The sequence below is a fragment of the Nilaparvata lugens genome, chromosome 2 (assembly GCF_014356525.2).
Source record: "Nilaparvata lugens isolate BPH chromosome 2, ASM1435652v1, whole genome shotgun sequence".
In the NCBI taxonomy this organism is placed as follows: domain Eukaryota; kingdom Metazoa; phylum Arthropoda; class Insecta; order Hemiptera; family Delphacidae; genus Nilaparvata; species Nilaparvata lugens.
In genome coordinates, this window is record NC_052505.1 from 48,088,430 (window position 1) to 48,108,520 (window position 20,091).

The 20,091-nt window shown below is 32.0% G+C and overlaps 1 protein-coding gene across 2 annotated transcripts in view; it reads left to right on the forward strand.

Annotated features, from left to right (window-relative positions):
• The window catches only part of LOC111049516 (probable tyrosyl-DNA phosphodiesterase), a 53,720-nt gene extending 34,070 nt beyond the window's left edge, over positions 1-19,650 (forward strand). The window contains exons 9-12 of one of the 2 annotated variants that reach the window (XM_022335603.2): positions 870-1,131; positions 17,285-17,400; positions 18,126-18,333; positions 19,442-19,650. In XM_022335603.2, coding sequence (XP_022191295.2) covers positions 870-1,131; positions 17,285-17,400; positions 18,126-18,333; positions 19,442-19,579 — 724 coding nt within the window. In that variant the 3' untranslated portion in view covers positions 19,580-19,650. The remainder of the gene's footprint in view (positions 1-869; positions 1,132-17,284; positions 17,401-18,125; positions 18,334-19,441) is intronic. The other variant, XM_022335604.2, reaches the window with a different exon arrangement.
• Positions 19,651-20,091: the final 441 nt, after the last annotated feature.

The following is a 20,091-nucleotide window of genomic DNA, read 5'->3' on the forward strand; positions in this document are numbered from 1 at the left end:
ACCTTTGAACCACCCCCACCACCTTAGCACAGGGGGTAGGAGTGGGGACTTTTGATATGTTTACCTTCTCACTAGCCTTAACAGAACTGCGGGGTCAAAAATTGTCTTCCAAAATTTTTCCTCCATACCCTTTTTTGAGCATTCATTGCCTGTACTAATAATGATTTTATGATAATAATAATAACTCAATGAGAATAATAATTTATAATAATATCAATTTTGTTAATTATTGATAAAGTATTCAAACAGAAATTTCAACTGTATTCACACTGTTTTCACTTGTATTATCATATTATTGTATGGCAATAATCATTATATTTTACATTATTGAATCTTCACATTATATCTTCTATCATCCACTCAAAATATCGATCTCGAAAAAAATATCAATCTCCAAGTACAACTCACAGTAACTCTACCTTTCCCCATTGTACTTGCAATGCAGAGGTTTGTAATAGGATTTAATGCAATAGGATTTTCTAGACCTGGCGTGTGTGCACACAGAGAGCATTCAGGCTTTCCGAGTTTCGCATTCTTGGAAACTGAATACATGGAAATTGAAGTAAATTATTGAATAGTATAAGAGAGATATGCTTATCAGATTATTAGATTGATAGTAAAACTACAGATACTAGCTCTGTTTGATAGTATCTTGTTTATCTTCAATTGAGAAATGCAACAAGAACGCTTGCATTTGACCGCCGCCATTCTGTCAATAGAAAGATCGTGGACCGCAGAACTCGGAAAGCATGTCCGCTCTCTTTGTGCACACTCCCTGAATCCAGCTGCAGAACTTGCTTTTCTGTCGGACAGAGCTCTATTTTGAAAGTTTGTATTCAAAGATTGCAGTTTCAAATGTTGATTTGCAGCGTGTTCTTTGTGGCGTCGGTTCCGGGCACGCATTCTGGTCCAGACTTCAATAGGTGGTCGCAAGGCAAAGTGGCGTCCATTCTGAAGAAGCACGCGACCATTAAGCCGGCGCCGGACGCGCACAAGTGGCCAATCATCGCCCAGTGCTCGTCGCTCGGCAGCTTCGGTCCTCAGCCCACTGACTGGCTCGCTGGCCAGATCAGGGACTCGCTCAGTGGAGGCGTCAATCTCAGCCCTCTCACTAAACCTTCAATCAGTGTGGTCAGTTATTCAAATTAAAATCAAATGTATGTTATTCAGTTAAATCAAAGTGAATCAAGCTTTAAGAAAGCTAAAATTGGTTCATCCCTCTCTAAGCACCGATTAACTTGATAGATCACTTATTCTAATTTTATTGAACAAATTACAAATACAACTCTATACTGAAGCAAAATTATATTGTAAAGTAGAATTAAAAATTGTAGCTAATTTAATAGACAAGATCCTACATTGAAATAAATGAATAACAATATAAATTCAAAAATAGTATATATATATATATAATATAGGTTTAAAATAGTATATAATATAGTTTATCGGAATAATAATACTACTGCAATAAACATTTTATGCTTGATAAAATTTGTTGAATGGGAATTGATATTGTGGAATTTCTCAATAATTCAAAAAACACAATTTTATTTTTGTCACTTTTACATTTATTGGATTTGTACACAGAACTGCAGTTTCGTGTACACAGATAACATCAGCCTCAACTCAAGATGTGTTGCTTTCAACATGGACGCTACGAAAATAAAAACAAACACACACACACACAAACACACATACTGAAAGAATTGAAACAAGTGACTGTCAAGGTGATTCATCTAAGAATGATAAAAAGCTCATTAATCTCAACCGGTAAATGATTCATCAACCATAGGTGTAATTTAGATCTTTAAGATTTAAGATTATTGAATTTCTAATCTCGACGGGCAAACTATTGAAAAATTTAGGACCCAAGAAAATGAAACTCTTTTGAAAGAGACTGCAATATGATCTGGGTGGAATTATTAACCCTCTAGTATTACCTCTTGTATTATAAGCAACATCCGCACCTCGATTGCCACTTAGCCTAAAGAGCATGGAAAGAACTTTGAATACATACAGGGTGATTCATAATTATGGTAAAATATTTTAATACGTGATAGTAGAGGTAGAAATAAGAAAAAAAGTTCATATAAACATGTATCCATAAACGCTCTATTAGCGAGCTATACAGGGTGAAAGATTTCGCCCGGAATTCAGTTCCTCTTGTGAAATACACCGATGCTGAATTGTTTGGGGACTAGTTTTTGAAAAACTTATGCTGGAAATAACATCTGAAAAATTGAATAAAACTAGTCTGGAAGCTGTAGTGTGAGTAGTTTTTGAGAAAAAAGTTGAAATATGCAAAAAATCTAAGTAGAAAAACACAGACTTCTACGTTTGATGCCCAATAACTATCTTTAATGACCAGTAAACAAATAATTTTTCGCAATAAAAATTGTAGAGAATTTAATTCTGAAAAGAATTATGTAAGCTGTGTGAACTTAATTCAAATAAAAGTTGAATAAAATGTATTCTTATGTAGTACATTACACCACAAAAATTTGCTGTTTTATGAGGAGAGAACTAATAACTCATAAGTTGTAGCTGATTGCAAATAAAAAATTTGGTTTTTTGTAAAAAGTTTTTTTATATGAAAGTAGCATATCTAAATGACATTAATCTTATATCAAAAGACTAGTAGATTATGCCATTAAGCCTGGGAGGAAGCTCGAACAGAAGTAGATGATCTCCTATGATTTCTGCCCAAATGTTTACTGAAAACTGATGTTGTGGAAGATTAGGATTGATGGCATGAGGATTCTCAGCTGCCCAAATATATTGGTTGTGGACGTTTACGATAGCTGTTCTTGTAAAGTGTGCCTCGTCGGTAAATAAAACGGTTGTTAAAAAGTTTGGGTAAACAAGTTTTACTAAAAACCATCGGCAAATACCAGCACGGGGAATACAGTCTCGTGGCAATAGAGTATGAACTTTCTGGAGGTGGTATGGATGTAATTGTTGCTATTTTAGTATCCTCCAAATAATAGATTGATTGACATTAAACTGCACTGACAATTCTCTTGTGCTCTTCTCTGGATGTTCATAAATTTCATTAAGAACTTGTTTTTCTAACTCAACAGTCATAGTAGATCGGGGTCTGCCTGCATAAATGTGCTCTTTGGATATCAAAGAATCTGTTTCAGACAGACTTTGATGAATAGTGGAAAAAACCTTGAACTTAGACATACTAGGTTAGGAAAGTTCTCTTGATACAAACGTCTTGCTTCAGTACTATTACAGTAGTGTCCCATTCCATACATTAAATGCATGTCAGCTAATTCGGAGTATGAATAATGTCTAAGATTACCTGCCATTTTTTAAAAAGTTAACACTTAACACAAAAGCAAAGTGGAATGATTACAAATAACTGGTTAATAGATTAAACAAAAAACACAGCGCGGTTACAGTAGGCCTAACTTACAGTTTGTTTTTTTTTTGTTCAACAGTGAGCTAGAATATTTCTGAAAATAATTTTTAGCTGATAATTTCTTTTAAATATCTTCTTATTTAAAACATAATAAATCAGCTGTTATTAAAATCCATGTTCTATTTGCAATCAGCTACAACCTATGAGTTATTAGCATAAAACAGCAAATTTTTGTGGTGTAATGTACTACATAAGAATACATTTTACTCAACTTTTATTTGAATTTAGTTCACACAGCTTACATAATTCTTTTCAGAATTAAATTCTCTACAATTTTCATTGCGAAAAATTATTTGTTTACTGATCATTAAAGAAAGTTTGAAGCGTTTATGGATATATGTTTATATGAACTTTTTTTCTTATTTTTACCTCCACTATCACGTATTAAAATATTTTACCATAATTATGAATCACCCTGTATAAATGACGCAGAGGCAATATAGATGATTCTCTAAAAAGGGAGTAAGAGTGAGCAAGTCTACTTTCACCACATTCACCAATTCATGTGGATACTCTTTCATGACATTGTAAATGATTTTTTTCTTGAGTAAAGTTCTCATACAAGTTGCACTAAAGTCGGTTGAATTTTATCGGTAATCTAATGCCTCAAGAGAAGGCTTCTTCTTTGATGGTTCTTGTGGCATTCAAATCTGTGTTTATATACTTTTGTGCAACCGGGCCCAAGTCTGCAATTTTCTATATACTAGTGACCCCCTAGGTTGGAGAACTCGCTCATGGATTCTTGTATTGCTCTTTGAAATCCGCAAAATAGCTGGAAACAGCTAAATATTTATTTTAAAATGATAATTCAACAGTAGGTTTCATGGGGATCCCATTCATATAAAAAACTTTTTCCTCCACCTACTGTCTAAAGTACTTACTTTACTCCCTGAAACATAATACTAAAGTGTCACTTTTTCGCTCTCGGTAGTAAAAAACAGAAAAACTCCCTAGGGAGGAAAAGTGACTCCATTTAAATAACATGGGAAGCATCTCTATTCTATAACTTACATTGTAATAGGTTAGAAGGTCTAAGCTCAGATGAGAAAGCATAATAGAGCTGTCTGTCATTGAGTCAACTGAATTCAATACCACAACCAGAAATTTGATCAACTCATGAAATATATGTTTGTATGATACAGTATTATATTCTTAATATTAGTAGACGATAAAAATTTATACAATTTTAAAAATATTTTATTCTATTCAAAATACCAGCCAACAAATATTTTTGATCTGCAATTCAAATCTGAACCGCATGATCTGGAGTCAGCCATTTTTGGTAGACGCCCAGCTGATATAATTGTTACAACTTTTGCTGATAGATAGCGCAATCGGCAGTGCCAATCAGACGATCGGTTTTTAGGTTATGTTGTTAGGAAACACTGTCACCAATACGTAAGTTATTAAAATGATATTATTTGCAGTTCTATAAAAAAATGTAGATGGAGGAAAAATGTTTTGTACATCATGAGCGAAAAATACGTTTTCTCCCTCAGGAAAATTGTTGCCCTCGGCTTCGCCTCGGGCTTCAAACTTTTTCCCACAGGGAGAAAAAGTCGTACTTCTCACTCTAGATATACACATAACTATACTGTCGCTTCAAAATGTTTGTTCTCCTTGGATCTTGGATCCTTCATTTAAATCCAGTTTCATTTTGAATCGAACTTCATCTTCTCTTATGTGAAGGTGGTCATGTAATACATGATTTCAATACAGAATTTCAAGAGAAAATTAATGGCAAAAATCGCACATCGATATCTCAAACCGTTTCAAAGATATTCACATTTAAAGATACTAATAAATCATACAAAAATTAAATAAATTAGTTCATTGAATATCAAATAAAATCTAAACTATCTAATTTTACTTTGTCAAGTGTTAGTGAACCTATTGTAACTTCTACTCCCATATTTAGCAAAAAATGGACTTTCGTATTTTTATGTACTCATTCGAATTCTGCTGATTTATAGTATCCTTAAATGAAAATATCTTTGGAATGGTTTGATGTATTGATGTGCGGTGAACAGACACACAGACGGACAACGATTTTGCCTTGACTCAAAAGTAAGAACTCGCTAATGATGGATTACCTTCATTTTTATTGAACAATTCATTCCAATTTCAATAATTGAAACAAATTTATTCAATCCTTGCTACCTATTTACGTAAAGATAAAGCCCAAACAAATAATGAGTACATCGAGTGCAGCCGTGTCCGAGATGCTACCGTTCTGGATGCGAAGGTTCAAAATCACTCAGAACCCATATTTTTTTGCTATGAATTTCCAACTTCAATGAAAATTATTCATGTAATTTTAACAAAATAATAAATAAGTTTTGTATTTTTTTATATTTTTCCATTGTAAATTTCATAGGATAATACTTGCCGTGCTACCAATTTCTCCTAAATAGGTTGGATAGCATTTTTCACCTATTAACCTAAGGAAAGTTATCGGCTCCAAAGTGGTAGATTCTTGATAAACTATGAATGGATCGCCTATGAATGAGAAATCCAATTTTCAGAGCAAACCAACTTATAATCTTCAGAAGAATATTGGCAATATACAACACAAATCTAAAAAAATAATACCTTACACACTTAAACATCCTAGCATCATTACAAGCTAAAATACTTATCCAGTTATATAGTTGAAAACAATGGCTATAGGCTTGCAAACACACAAAACAATTATAGACAAAATTAGAACACTATAAACTGTTCAAAAATCAATTTAAAACATTAAAATTTTCAATTAAACAGAAAAATATTCAGAGAGCACAAAACACTTTTCAGTAGCCAGCCACCATTTTTTAGAGAAGAAGGAAAAGCACAAAGTACAGAGCAAAGCCTTGTAGACACACCTCAAACCAGTGACGACTTCATGAACACTTCACCAAAAAATTATAAATTACAAGTTTAGAATTTACATTTTACATTTGTTCTCAATAAAACTTTATTTCGAAACTGTTATTTTAAATTTATATATCCTCTATATTATCTTTTAATTCTGTTAACTCTGTTTCGGTGATACCATGGAATATGCAACACAATTATTTACGATAAATTCTCAGTCAAAAAGTTGTCCGTATATCGATTACTCTGATATTTACTATCAAGTTTTATAGATCTCGAATTGAAGATTTGATTTTAATCGAGAAAAAATGTAATATTACAAATACCCCCCTCTTGACATAAAAAATTTACTGTTTGAAAATTTAAAGAAAAAATTACATTGAAACAAATGGAAATTGTTGAAATTAAATTCGAGAACAGTAACAATTTTTCTATAAAAACATTACATGTCATCCTATAATATTGAAAATTATTATAAAAATTCATCAATAGCATTTGTTATATATTTCTAAACAATATTTCAAAATATAGAATATCAAAATTACTTTTGATTTAGCTTTGTAATTTAAAGGAAAATATCTCAATGGAAAGTTTAATATATATAAAGAATGGTTTTTGAAATTGCAGATAAATTTAATAGATAGAAAAATGAACAAAAAAATTTTTTTTAAATGAATTGATGAATTGTTACATTTAATTTTCACATAAAATTTCAATAAATCAAAAAATGTTCATTTCTTTCACTATTGACACAGTTGATTTTATCGATGCAAATTTTGGAAAACAGTCCGTTAAGGCACTCAGTATGAATTTCAGTTAAGTGTGACTCCAGTGTGATGACATCAGTGTTGGGCTGATCCGAATACTCATAGTGTTGGGCTGATCTGGATGCACATAGTGTTGGGCTGATACTTGTAGTCGACTGATGCATATCAAACTCGATACAGGTGACATCTCAGTTAGCATTGCCTCATGTTTGTAGTAGACGGCTGCATACCAAACTCGATACAGAGTCACATAAATTTTGTATCATATAATTATACAATGTACATTTCAGGCTTGAAATGACAATGTAATTCGTTTTTTGGAAAAGAGATAGACGCTGCATACAGGATTAACTTAGGTGAGGATTAATTTAGGTAAGGTTTGGTTTTTTGATATTTTCAGCTTTCAAGGTTTAGAGTTCTGCATACAGGAATAATTTAGGAGAGGATTTTTTTGAATCAATTCTTTCATGATACTGTGACTGTTGTTCTGAATTCAAAGTTGTGAATGTGAACATGGATGGCAATTACCTCCAGGTAATGTGGTAGTGTTGAAGTTTGAGTTAGGTACATGGTCAGCAATAGGCGTTGGCATTGTCATTGGCGTATGGATTGGTGTTGGCATTGTTGTAGGCATTGGCATCAACATTGGCGCAGGCATTGGCAACAGCATTGTCGTAGGCATTGGCTTAGACATTGGCGCAGACATTGGTGTAGATATCGGCGTAGTTATTGGCGATGGCATTGGTGTAGGCATTGGCATCAACATTGGCACAGGCATTGGCTTCGACATTGGCACAGACATTGGTGTAGATATCGGCATAGTTATTGGCGATGGCATTGGTGTAGGCATTGGCATCAACATTGGTGCAGGCATTGGTGTAGATATCGGCATAGTTATTGGCGATGGCATTGGTGTAGGCATTGGCATCAACATTGGCGCAGACATTGGCTTAGATATCGGCATAGTTATTGGCGATGGCATTGGTGTAGGCATTGGCATCAACATTGGCGCAGACATTGGCTTAGATATCGGCATAGTTATTGGCGATGGCATTGGTGTAGGCATTGGCATCAACATTGGCACAGGCATTGGCTTCGAAATTGGCTTAGACATTGGCGCAGTTATTGGTGTAGATATTGGCGTTGGCATTGGCATCGACATTGGCGCTGATAGTCAATTAATGAGTCACACTAGTTCGAAAATCACCCAAATGTTCTTAACACTCTTCATGGCGTTCACTTGTTGCTGATTTCGAGATTCACGTGATAATTATTTCAATGTTAATGTCCACGCTGTACCTGTTATCTTAAAATGCTTATAAACTAAAAAGAAAATTTTGATTAGGCTACCAATACAATCTAATACACATGAAAATTATTTCTAAGTATATAATCAATATAAAAATGAAATTTGTTAACATCTTATTATACAGTCAGCAATACATAAATTGTGAAATTTGGAGACATCAATTACAAAATTTCAATAAAAAAAATAATTTCATTTCCATTTATTCACTGTTCAAATATTTTATGAAAAGCAAATTATTCAATATTATTAATCATCGTTTGTTGGATACGATAGTTTATTTCGACTTTTCAATGTTCTAAACACAAACTACATTTCATGACAAAACTTTACTATCAATCATTAAACAAGAAATCATTCAAAACATCAATAATATTTTGCTTCAAAGGCAATCAAAATTCATAAGTAATCATCTGCATCTATGGCAATCAACATTATTAATCATTATTTTGCATCTATGGCAATCAACATTATTAATCATTATTTTGCATCTATGGCAATCAGCATAAGTAATCAACACAAAAAATATTATCTCATTACTGCCTCTCTAAGTCATAACCTCTGTTATTCCTTCTTTAGGCAATAATGGGTTTCCATCTCAAAAAACAATCACATACCAGCAAAATTCTAATCAACAAACCCCACTAAAAATTCTACATACACTCCAGCATCCATTTCAAACGATAATCAATCATATCAAAATTTATAGAACAAACAGTTTTTTAAAATTTAGAAAAAGACATCAATTACAAAAACTTTAGAGAAATTTTAACCTTTAACTCATTTCAATTAATAATATGACAAGACGTTTTTATTTAATGAAAACATTATTATTCAAGTTAACTTTCATTTATATTGAACATCACATATATATGGCGACACAATTCATTAATACTTTAAAATTTTGAAGTTTTATTATTATAACAAAAGAATTTATACATAAGATTAAATTTCAGCATGTTCTAAATTGAACCATTTATTTTTTAAATAATTTCAGAATTTGAAGACTGTATAATAAGTACAAACATTTCAAGATTACAATACAAAGACGATCAAGATAATGGATAATGGGTAAATAAGTTCCCTAAAAAATACAAATAAGAGAAAAAAGAAAACTGGGTAAATAAATTTCCTAAATAATACAAGGAAGAGAAAGATTAATAATGGGTAATAAGTTCCCTAAAACAACACACATTTCAAAATAAGTGATACATGATGAAAAAATATGTCACAAGCAAACAATTATTTACACTACAATGGATAGATTTTAGAAAAGTTAAGTTTTATCAACAATTTAAAGATTAGGAAAATAAGCTACTATTTTAACTTCCAAAATTATTTCAGAAAAAATACAAATTTAAATGACTATGGACAAGATTGGTTAAGATATGCATCATAGAAGAAATTTACTGAACATTACACAAAGACAGGAAAGAATCGAAATTTGAAAAGATTAAGGGCCAAGAAAAATAGGCTACAGGAAAGAAAAAAGACACAATTATGGACTCTTACCATACACTGCGTAGCGATTATGCTATTCTGAATCCCGGCATAACACAGGATTCCTAATCATTGTGTGCTTTCTGATGGTATTTCTTCATCATATATTGATTGACTCTCATAATTTTACCTGTACTTATCTCTTCAAGTTTGAAACACCCTTTATTGAGATCATCTCTTACTATGTAAGGTCCACGATATTTAGGACACAGCTTGGCAGAAAACTTCTTCAGCTTGCTCGACAAAATGTAATTTCGAATTACAACCAGATCATCAACCTTGAATTTATACTTGGGTTTATTATGCATATTCTGTTTGAATCTTCTGATGACACCTCTATTCTTTATTCTGTACAGTATTCGTTTGTTTCTGATACTTTCTTCTTCAAGTTCAAACTTATTTTCTACAGGATATTTGATATACTTAAAAACAAGATGTGCCAATTTATGATTCATCATAAGCTCCATGGGTATGTGACCAGTTGATTCATGAAAATTGTTGTTGATGACAAATTCAACCTTATCAATATACTTGTACCAAATATTACAGGAAAGTAGGTTGCTTATTTACAGGAAAGTAGGTTCTCAATATGCGATTTACCTCTTTCAATGGTCTTTCACTAAGATTTGCCTGGGGATGATAAACTGAAATGTAGTAATATTTTATACCTAATCTTTCCATAGATTCTTTCCACAATCTGCTTTGAAAACAAGTACCATTATCACTGATTATATATTAAAATTTACCAAATTCATTTACATATTTTTCAACAACTTTTACTAAATTATGAGCGTTAGCCTTAACTATAAGATACAACTTTGTAAACTTAGTAAAGCCATCATGAATAATGCACATCCATTTGTATTTGCCACCTGGTAATTCTCCATAAACATCAATGAACACTTTGTGATGTTTTTTCTCAGAAATTATGGTATGCATTTCTAATAATTTCTTTTCATTTGATGTCTTTACAAGTTGACAATACTTACAGTATCTTATAGTTTTGGTAACAAGTCTGTAACAATCTTTCATGTAAAAAGTTTCTTCAATAAATTTGCATGTTTTTTATATACCTACATGACCTAATCTTTCATGAAATTCAACTATCAATTCTTCATACAGTGCTGAAGGCACACAAACTTTCCAAAAACTATTCTTTCCAGATTTTCTAGTGAACAAAAGATCATCATTTACTTTAAAAAATTTTTTGATATTCAAATTACCTGTCTCTAACTTTTCTCTTACATTTTTTAACCAAACATCATCTTTTTGAAATTCTTTGATTTTCTTTACTATTTCAATTAACTTGTTATCACTCTTAATGATATTTAATACCTTGAATTCATTTGAATTTCGATTTTCTAAATTACCTTCATAATCAGTTCTAGAAATGATATCTGGCACAATGTTATCCTTTCCTGCTACAAATTCCCACTCAATATTAAAATTCTGTAATGCAAGAATCCATCTTCCCAAACGACCATGTCCTATCTTACATTTTTTTAAAAAGGTCAAGGCTTTATGATCTGTACGGACAACTATTTTTGATTACCAAAATAATTTTGAAGTTTCATTAAGCCAAATAATACAGCTAAACATTCTTTCTCACATATTGTGTAATTTAATTCAGATTTTGTTAAGCTTCTGCTAGCATATGCAATGACACAGTGTTCCTTATCTTCACCTTCCTGAAATAACTCAGCTGCAATTCCTACATCACTGGCATCAGTGGCCAAAATGAAATTTTTGTTATAATCAGGATGTTTCAAGATCACACAGTCGATGAACCTATCTTTAATTTCTTGAAAGGTATCATTATCTTTTTCAGTCCAAATGAATTTATTTTTCTTGCATAGAAGATGCTTAAAACGATTTGTCAGATATGAATAATTTTTTTGAAACTTTCTGTAAAAATTACAGAGACCTATGAATGACTGCAATTGTTTCAAATTTTGAGGAATGGGAAATTTCTGAATAGCATTTAGCTTAGAGTCATCTGCTTCAATACCATTTTTACTTATAATAAAACCCAAATATTTTATCTTATCTGCAATAAATTTCGATTTATTCAGTTTCAACTTCAAATTACTTTCCCTCAACTTATTGAATAATAATTCAATTCGACTGATATGTTGTTGAAGAGATATACTAGAAATAGCAAGATCATCAATATAAGCAATAGTAAACTCACAAACCTCTTCACCTAGCATTTTGTACAAGCACTTGATAAATTCAGAACCACTAATATTCAATCCAAATGGTAGATGTGTATATTGTTAAGTCTGTCCAAAAACATTGAAAGCTACATACTTTTTACTATCTTCAGTTAATTTTACCTGATTGAAACCTTGAGTGAGATCAAAACTGCTAATGTAGTTGCACTTATTGAATCGAATGATTAAGTTATCTATTGGTTCAGTTTCTGTAAAATCCCTTATTATGTACTTATTTATTTCTCTTCCATCTAAACATAATCGAATTTCATTATTTGGCTTTTTCACTACTACCATAGGGCTTGTATATTCAGAGCTACCTGGTTCAATGATTTTCTGATCTAACATTTTCTTTAATTCTTTCTTAACTTGATCTCTATACTGATATGGAATCAGATAACTCTTCTTATCTAATTTCACATCATCTTTCATTTTAAGTTGACATAAATAATCTTTTGCAGATCCAGGACTATCAGAGAAAATATCTTTGTTATTTTCAAATACTTCAATTAATTTGTTTACCAATTCAGGAGATTCATCGCTTAGCTGTAATCTTAAATTATCAATCTGCTGATTCCATAAAGTATCAAACGTTTCTTGGTCTCTTACTATGTTAACATGAAAAAGTCTATTGTACTTCAAGGTATCCTTTTTTATAAATGGAAAACAACAATCTTTCAATGATATCATATTTTTATTAAAATCAATAACTGCTCCAGCATCTTTTAAGAAATCACAACCCACCAAAATATCTACATTCAAATCTTGAACTATAAGAAAAACTATTGGCAATTCTAACTTATCAAAAAATACCTCTAACATAATCTGTTTATTTACCTTCTTATGTCTCATACCAGTAGCTACAACTATACTTACATTAGGAGCTGGTACTAAGTTCAACTTGAGATTGTTTTTCTTCATTTCATCAACAAGTTTCTCATTAATTACATTTACCTCAGAGCCAGTGTCAATAATCATTTGATATTTCTTATTGAAAATTTGTACTTCTATTTCTGCTAAATCATATCCAGTAGGTGGAGTATTCTCTTGTTCCTCCAATAGTTCATTAAAAATACAACCTACCATGTATGGTTTTTCTTGACAAACAGTTTCAGATTTATTCATAGCTTCATCTACCTGAATTTCTGGAGTATGTACCATATTAACACTTGATGCTTTAATATGACTTTCTTGATAACTAGGCATTACTTCATTACTTAAATTCTTACAACTATTTTCTTGCACATGAATTTGACTGATTAATTCTGGCTTTCTTATTTCTGACCTGTTTGAAGTTTCAGATTCAAAATTTATTTTATTCATGTCTACGGCTATATCAAAATTTGACCTTTCCTTAACTGGGAGAGCAGGACTGTCGTTTCGTCGTCCCATTATTAGTTTAAAGGAACATTCTGTCTTGGACGATTTGAATTCATCTGATTTGAAGTTTGAGCAGGCATATAACCTGGCGGTGGGAAGCTGAAATCTAACTGGTAGTTGTTAGCTGGTCGATTTGAATTTGATTGATTTGAATTCACAAGTTGATGATTTCTATTATCTCTGAAATTATTCTGAAAATTTTGATCTCTATGACCATTATTGTTTGGTCCATTTTGGTACCTTCGATTTTGGAAATAATTCCTACCTCCTTGATACTGCTTATTGTTATCATGAAACATTACACCATTTGAATTCTGAGACCTATTTCTATCATCCCTATGTTCACTCTGATGAAAACTTATTGTTTTATTTTGACCTCCAGCTTGAGCATTGTTATGATCACGGGGCGTTTGTCTGTTTACTTTGTAAGTGTCAGTATTGTCAAACTCATTCAATAAACAAATAAACTCATCACTAGTCTTAATGTTACGAATAATAGCAGCTGTAGATATGGTTTCATCAAAATGACCTTTCAAAAACTTGAAAATAGTATCTTTATCTAAGGCTGGAATTAGATTCTTAGCAATGTTGAAACGAGAAATATAATACTCAGTAAGATTCTTAGATAAGTTTGGCTTATATTTTCCAAATCTCAGATCATTTCTAGCAGATGACTGAATGTCGTCTGACCACATTCTAGCAATGAATTTCTCTTTAAATTCTTCAAAGTTATTTACATCAAAACGGATGAAAATCCACCAATCACGATGAGCAAAATTGGAATTAAAATTGTTTTCCAAAATACCTTTAATTTTGATCCAGTTTGTGATTTCATTTCTCTCAAGATACTCGGTCAAGTTTACTAAGAAATGCATTGGATTCTTTTTGTCAATTTGCATTTGGAATTCAAACCTATCGAAATTACTATTGTTACCAGTATGATTACACATCGGTTTTGTTGACATGTTAATTTTATTTATGTTTTTCCTAACCTCAGTTATAGCAGCTGTATTTTCTTGACAATCTATTTTCAAAGAGGATAATACCTTGATTTCCTTGTCTACTTTTTCGTTTAATTCTACAACCTCTTTTTCAACATGCTTAATACTTTCATTATTTTCTACATTGATAGCATTTTGTGTCATATTTTGTTGCTCAACTATGATCTTATTTTTATTTACTCTTTCATTAACCTCATTGACCCTATCAGAAACTTGAATGATTTTGTTTTGCATTGATTTTTCTACATCTAACATTGATATTTCAAGATCATTAGTTTTCTGCTGTAGATGACCTATTTCTTTGTGATTTTTACTTAATGTATCATTTATCTCTTTAATTTCCCGCTTTGTACTAACCTGATCTAGTCTTATGCTAGCAAATTCTTGCTTCATATCATCAAACCTAGCATTTTGATCTTGTTTCAAATTATCAATCTTAGCATTTTGCTCATCAAACTTTTGTGTTAAGAACGCTATAAGATTTAGATAATTTTTAGCTCCTACCATACTTGTTTCATTTGATATTTCTACTACTTCCTCATGAATTGTTACTTTTGAAACGTTTTCACTTACAGCTACACTATCGTTTGAGTCATTGTTTAAGGTTAGGTCTAAATCTTGAGATTCTTCATCTAAGTTCTGAATGTTTTCACTGAATAAAACTTCATTATTTTTATTGTTCTCCATCTTGCTACTGCGTAAAAAGTATTTACTCATTAGAACCTGAACTTTCTCGAACCGATTTCCCACTCAGCAGCATCTCCCATTCACTATCTATCAAGATATCTATCCTACCAATAATTTTTTATAACCAGGGATATATTTTGTAGTTTGAGTCCCACACCAGGGCGTAACATTTGCCGTGCTACCAATTTCTCCTAAATAGGTTGGATAGCATTTTTCACCTATTAACCTAAGGAAAATTATCGGCTCCAAAGTGGTAGTTTCTTGATAAACTATGAATGGATCTGTCGCCTATGAATGAGAAATCCAATTTTCAGAGCAAACCAACTTATAATCTTCAGAAGAATATTGGCAATATACAACACAAATCTAAAAAAATAATACCTTACACACTTAAACATCCTAGCATCATTACAAGCTAAAATACTTATCCAGTTATATAGTTGAAAACAATGGCTATAGGCTTGTAAACACACGAAACAATTATAGACAAAATTAGAACACTATAAACTGTTCAAAACTCAATTTAAAACATTAAAATTTTCAATTAAACAGAAAAATATTCAGAGAGCACAAAACACTTTTCAGTAGCCAGCCACCATTTTTTAGAGAAGAAGGAAAAGCACAAAGTACAGAGCAAAGCCTTGTAGACACACCTCAAACCAGTGACGACTTCATGAACACGTCACCAAAAAATTATAAATTACAAGTTTAGAATTTACATTTTACATTTGTTCTCAATAAAACTTTATTTCGAAACTGTTATTTTAAATTTATATATCCTCTATATTATCTGTTAATTCTGTTAACTCTGTTTCGGTGATACCATGGAATATGCAACACAATTATTTACGATAAATTCTCAGTCAAAAAGTTGTCCGTATATCGATTACTCTGATATTTACTATCAAGTTTTATAGATCTCGAATTGAAGATTCGATTTTAATCGAGAAAAAATGTAATATTACATACTTTACGAATTATGACCATGGAACTATAAAACAATCATTTTTTTCACAGACCCTTGCGTAGCGCGGGTTGCACCTGCTTGTATTCAACGAATCTCATTAATATTTAAAGTTGACGGAAGTTATCAATCTTCTACCATAAATAGACTACAATTTTCAGTGAAAATAGACTAAATTTTAGAAAAGTGAAATCATAACCCTATTTTAGAATTTTAAAACGTTATCTAAATTTGGGAGAGAAATAGTACAAGGAGTATCCTTAGTTTTCTCTCCCGATCAGTGCTTCTTTGTAAAAATCATAAATAAATACGGTCTGAACCCTGTCATCAGTGTCTTTCTACTATGCGTTTTACGATAATTATCATTTAGGCAATTCATTTTGACCAGCTAACGTTGAATTTTCTACGAGGGTAATTTTTCATTCTCCGATCATATATCATAAGACACAGACAAGCGGTAGAGGGATAATATTCACAAAGCTTAATCATGTGTCCTCTGCTCTATAATCGGCACGGTCAGATATTGTCAATATTGTTGTCAAGTTATAGGCGCAAAAACATGGCCGCTTCAATTGAGTCAAGTGCTAGTAACGTACCGTTATTAGTTTTTTGGAAGCAAAAAGCAATTGTTCAGCTTAAATCTACCGAAAAATGATACAAGTATACACATAAAACATTATGAGTTATAATGTGTGTGAATGGTGTCGGAAAATTAAATACGTCAGTTGAAATGACTTGCGGATCATTGTGATACATGACAGTTCGGCCTCACAATGCTGGTGCTACCAAACGGCTTTTTCAGCGAATAATTTTTAGCATCGTACGGTACCTAACTTGGCCACTTACTTGACCAATCTTTTTCCCAATCTCAAGACATGACTTTGAGGGCAGAGCTTTGAAATTAACGAGGAGCTCCAAAACAACATCATAGCCCACTTCTCATTTGGTGGCAACATTTTATGAACAGGTTTTTGGCAAGGTCCACTGCTCTGACAAATGACTCATGACAATAATTTTGAAGAATAATCATCATTGTGAGAAAATTCATCTCTTATATTTATGGCTAATCGTAGGTTGAAAAAATGGCCCTCGTACAATGCAAGTTTAATAGGGCATCCAAGGAGATGGTACAATAAAAATTCTCGAAACATTGATTTACCGTACATATTATTTTTGTGTTTAGATTTATCCGAGCTTTGACAATGTTTGTCAGAGCTACGATTCACTCCTTGGTGGAGGTTGTCTTCCTTACATGAGGCGTGTACACGATAAACAACCCTGGCTCAATAAGTATTTATGGTAGGTATCTATCTCATTCATCATCTTTATCAATATGAGGGTTAATTGTAAGAGAGGGCCGGCTGCGCCCTAATTTCGCCCTCCTAGTGTTTAAATAAATTCAGCAATTAAATTCAATCAATTTAAAAAAATTATAAAATAGAATGTTACAAAAATGTATCCAACTTTGAAATTCTAGAAATTTAGAAATAGGTTATCTCGTTATAGATCATTTCAATCACATTGAATAGAAATCGTTCATTATCCGCATGCACATATTATATTATGAGGTTCAAATTCGTTATATAGTATTCCTCTGAATCTATATGTTTTTCGAAAATGTTTTTTCAATTGTAACTCTTGAAAGAGTTAGAGAGCTCAGAATGATTTCATTTTATTCGAAATTTTATTGAACATAGGTGAGAATGAGTTTTCTTGGCAGATTGGTCGATTTGGCGAAACTCCCAGAAAACTGGAAAAGGAACAAAAAATTCTAGGTTTTTGGAGCAATCTGTAAAAAGCTTTAGGTATATGCCAACTTTTTGTATTCAAGCTGTCCAATGCTCCAGATTTATTGCACGAAAAATTCAGATTGTTCGGAATTAAGTTTTTGCCAAACGGTCATATACCTCGTGATTGGACTAACAGTCCAAGTTCATTTTCAACATTTAATTTATGTACGCAAGTCATAACCCATCTTCCTATCCCTCTATCATATTTTAATCGTGTCTATTTTATTTTTCCAGTCAATGGAAGAGCGATCACCAACATAGAACAAGATCAATGCCTCATATAAAAACATATTGTCGAGTGTCTCCATGTCGGAAGCGAATTGCGTGGTTCTTCCTGACAAGTGCCAATTTGTCCAAAGCTGCTTGGGGAAACTCTAGATCACCTATGAAGAACTACACAATGTCGTACGAAGCTGGAGTTATGTTCATTCCAAAGTTCCTGGTGAGTATTTAAAGTCGCTTGTAATTGCAGATTGTGCTTAATTGAATGTCTCATCTGAACGAGTTATCAACATGTTATCCAACTCCATCACTGGGTTTGTTCAAATGTTTTTAATCCGGTCATGAATTTCACTATTCTATATTTCTTGTTAAATTTAAGACTGTTCACAAAATGTTCTACAAATTCCTCGTATTGAAAGTGCTTAAAACATCATGTTGTATTTTTAAAAGAAAGTTCATCTACAGTATTCGTTATCGTCTAATGTTTAAGTCTTTATTGACTTCTAGGTTCGTTATTTTGTGGTTTGATCACGTTATTTGTACACGATCAACTTTTCAAAATATAATTTAAGTAATTTCTTTGATAATAAAATTTAAAAGTTGCTCTGACTCAACTCGATCAAAGTCCACCATGTTTTTAAATAATGAACGACATAAAAAGTAATTAGATGGACTTTGAAAAGGGTTTGATCTCTCCAATGTCCAGTGTCTATCTTGTAAAACAAATGGCGGTATTATCGAAGGGAAAAATCTGGAATATGTTCAGTACGGAAGTTTGATTATTCATTAATCCTGTATTGATTAGGAAACATACATTAAGTTCAGTTTTAAAGTTTATTTCTTTTTATTTTTTCCCAATGCTGGGATACCCCAGCAGACGCTGATTATTGCATACAGAACATTGTATATGATTTATGCAAATTTTATTCAATTCTATGAAAATGTTAATGTGTAGAAGAATGCAATAAAAGGGTTATCTATTTATATAGTTTATTATGTGACTATGTGACACTTTCGTTTTCTCTCATTGCCAATATAGTCCCATTCAGTATTTAATGAGAATAAAATATGAATGTATTAATATGTTCGGGTGCAAAGAGTATCTTTGCCGAACAAGATGGAATGTGGCCGTATCAAACTCTGTACAGCTTTCGATTATCGTACAGAATCTATCAAGTATGACCAAAATTTTGCGTGCAAAGTGGATGAAATGTTCATAAGTTTTATACAATTGAGATAAATATTATAAATTCCCCCCCCCCTCCTCATGAAAGTGCTACAACTCATGCTAAAATGTATTTTTAATCGGGCTCATTTGATTGTTCAAGGTGAAAGAAGATTACTTTCCGATTAAATCGGATGAAGGCTGTGATAAGGAAATTCCGCTATTTCCAATGCCGTATGATTTACCATTGGTTCCTTACAAATCGACTGATGTTCCCTGGTTTATGGACAATCTTCATTGATTTGATAGTTCTCCAATGCTTTTTCGTTGCAATTGTATTTTTGAATAAAGATTCCTCTATGTTTTCTACAATACGTTATTATATTTACCTATATGAATAACGGCTTGCTTCCCTTGAAAAGAAAATTCAAGAATTTTCTCAGAATTCATAAACTATTATTGAGAATGCAGCCAAGTACGGTTTATTTTCCAAGCAACCAGCACCCAAAGCGTGTTTGAATTTCTCAAGTTCATAATAATATTTATAAATATTTAAAATATTTTTTATAAATATTTATAAATTTATTTTTCCTACAGTTACGTTGAAAAGTGGCCATTGCTGCACTGATTACAGAACGCAAAGAATCACTTTCCCGCTCTAGTGCGGGAAAATTTTTCTGCACTCCAGATTTGCAACATGGCAACGCAAAATACTTAGTAGGTTATATGGAGCAACAGTGCAGCAAAATCAAAATGAAGTTGGTAACAGTGACTGGGCTGCTATAGTGAGCAGAGGTGCAACGAAGCACAACG